This window comes from Sinocyclocheilus grahami, unplaced genomic scaffold (genome assembly GCF_001515645.1).
Source record: "Sinocyclocheilus grahami isolate Dianchi unplaced genomic scaffold, SAMN03320097.WGS_v1.1 scaffold53.1, whole genome shotgun sequence".
Lineage (NCBI taxonomy): Eukaryota > Metazoa > Chordata > Actinopteri > Cypriniformes > Cyprinidae > Sinocyclocheilus > Sinocyclocheilus grahami.
Genome location: NW_015505232.1, coordinates 46,078 through 47,514, shown reverse-complemented (window position 1 = coordinate 47,514; position 1,437 = coordinate 46,078). Strand labels below are relative to the sequence as shown.

The 1,437-nt window shown below is 36.0% G+C and overlaps 1 protein-coding gene across 1 annotated transcript in view; it reads right to left on the bottom strand.

The window, feature by feature from the left end:
- Positions 1-609: 609 nt before the first annotated feature.
- LOC107583411 (olfactory receptor 10G4-like) overlaps positions 610-1,437 on the bottom strand; it is a 2,186-nt gene continuing 1,358 nt past the window's right edge. The window contains exon 2 of the mRNA XM_016269613.1: positions 610-1,207. Within this exon, the coding sequence (XP_016125099.1) occupies positions 610-1,207 (598 nt within the window). The remainder of the gene's footprint in view (positions 1,208-1,437) is intronic.

Here is a 1,437-nt window from a genome sequence, read left to right as displayed (position 1 = left end):
GTGCCCAGCGCCACCAAAGACGGGACGGATACCGAGCTTCTCCGTATCCTCTCCAAGGCGGTCGAAGAGCTGGGATTAGAGTGGTCCCCTCCAGAGGAGCCCTCTTAACACACAGTAAACAGTAAAACTATTTGCACTAAAAAACAGTTTATGATCATGATTATAAAATATGATAATAAAATACCAGTTTTTGTACAGGTAAAATAATCAGTTACTGATACAATATTATGGTTGGAACTGAGGGACAGCAGACTTAATTTTGTGTTTATTATGATTATTAATATTATTAATATTCATGCTTCACATATACAGCATTATTCAAGCTTCACATACAAAGATTAAATACACAATAAATCTACAAACAGTACTGTTTAACACGTAGGCTGTTTTTCAATGAATGGAATTTCTTTTTGTTCAGCATTTTACATTTCTGCCAATACTGTCATTTTAAAAATAAGCAGAGCTCCAAATATTTCCCCTTTTTTTCTTTTACTTAATTTGAAAACAAGCTATTCAACATTAGCATGTCTATGCGTTTGGCTTATAGTTTCTAACATGAGCAAAAGCATTGATAAACACATTATCAAAAAATCAACATCACAATCAGAATTAAGATGATATAGCCATTGAAATTGACTTTAAATTATTTGGTACTATTTGTTTGCGCAAAAATACATCTGCTAATCGTGTCCTGATCTCTTTAGTTCTGGTGCAATAAACAGCAGGGTTTATTAAGGGAGAAACTAGAGAGGCTACAATCAAAATTGCATTTCGCTCTGTTAAATTTAGCACAACTCCGATGCGAGTTAGTATTCCAGAGACCAACTTGGGTGCATAATAACTAAACAAGACAATGAGGTGACTGGAGCAAGTGCTGATCATTTGCTTTTTGCTTGAGTTATTGGACAGTTTAGTCACACTATATGCCAGGAGAGCATAGGTACACACAATAAAAGGAAACTGTCCACACAGTAGCCACAGACTTATCATTACAGGTATGAAAAAATATTGTTCAGGATTAACACAAGCAGCTCTGATCATGGAAGCATATTCACAAAACACATATCTGATGACAGGCTGACAATATGGAACACTGTCTACAACTGATATCACAAAACCTATAACAGCAAAACCAGCGAGCCAGGTTAGAGAAATGAGCAGAAATGTTCGTGAATTTGTTACAATGCTGTGGTATCTCAATGGAAACCTAATTGCAATAAGTCGATCTATTGCCATTAATGTCAGAGCCATGCACTCTGTGATATCACCAAGATGATAGAAGTATGTCCTTGAGATACACGAATAGTATGAAACAGTTTTAATCTCAGCCAGCAGCACTGAGATCATGGTTGTGCTGCAGGTTGAAGAGAACATTATGTCAACAACAGCTAGATTACAGATTAATATGTACATCGGTTTGTGTAAATGTCTGTTAGT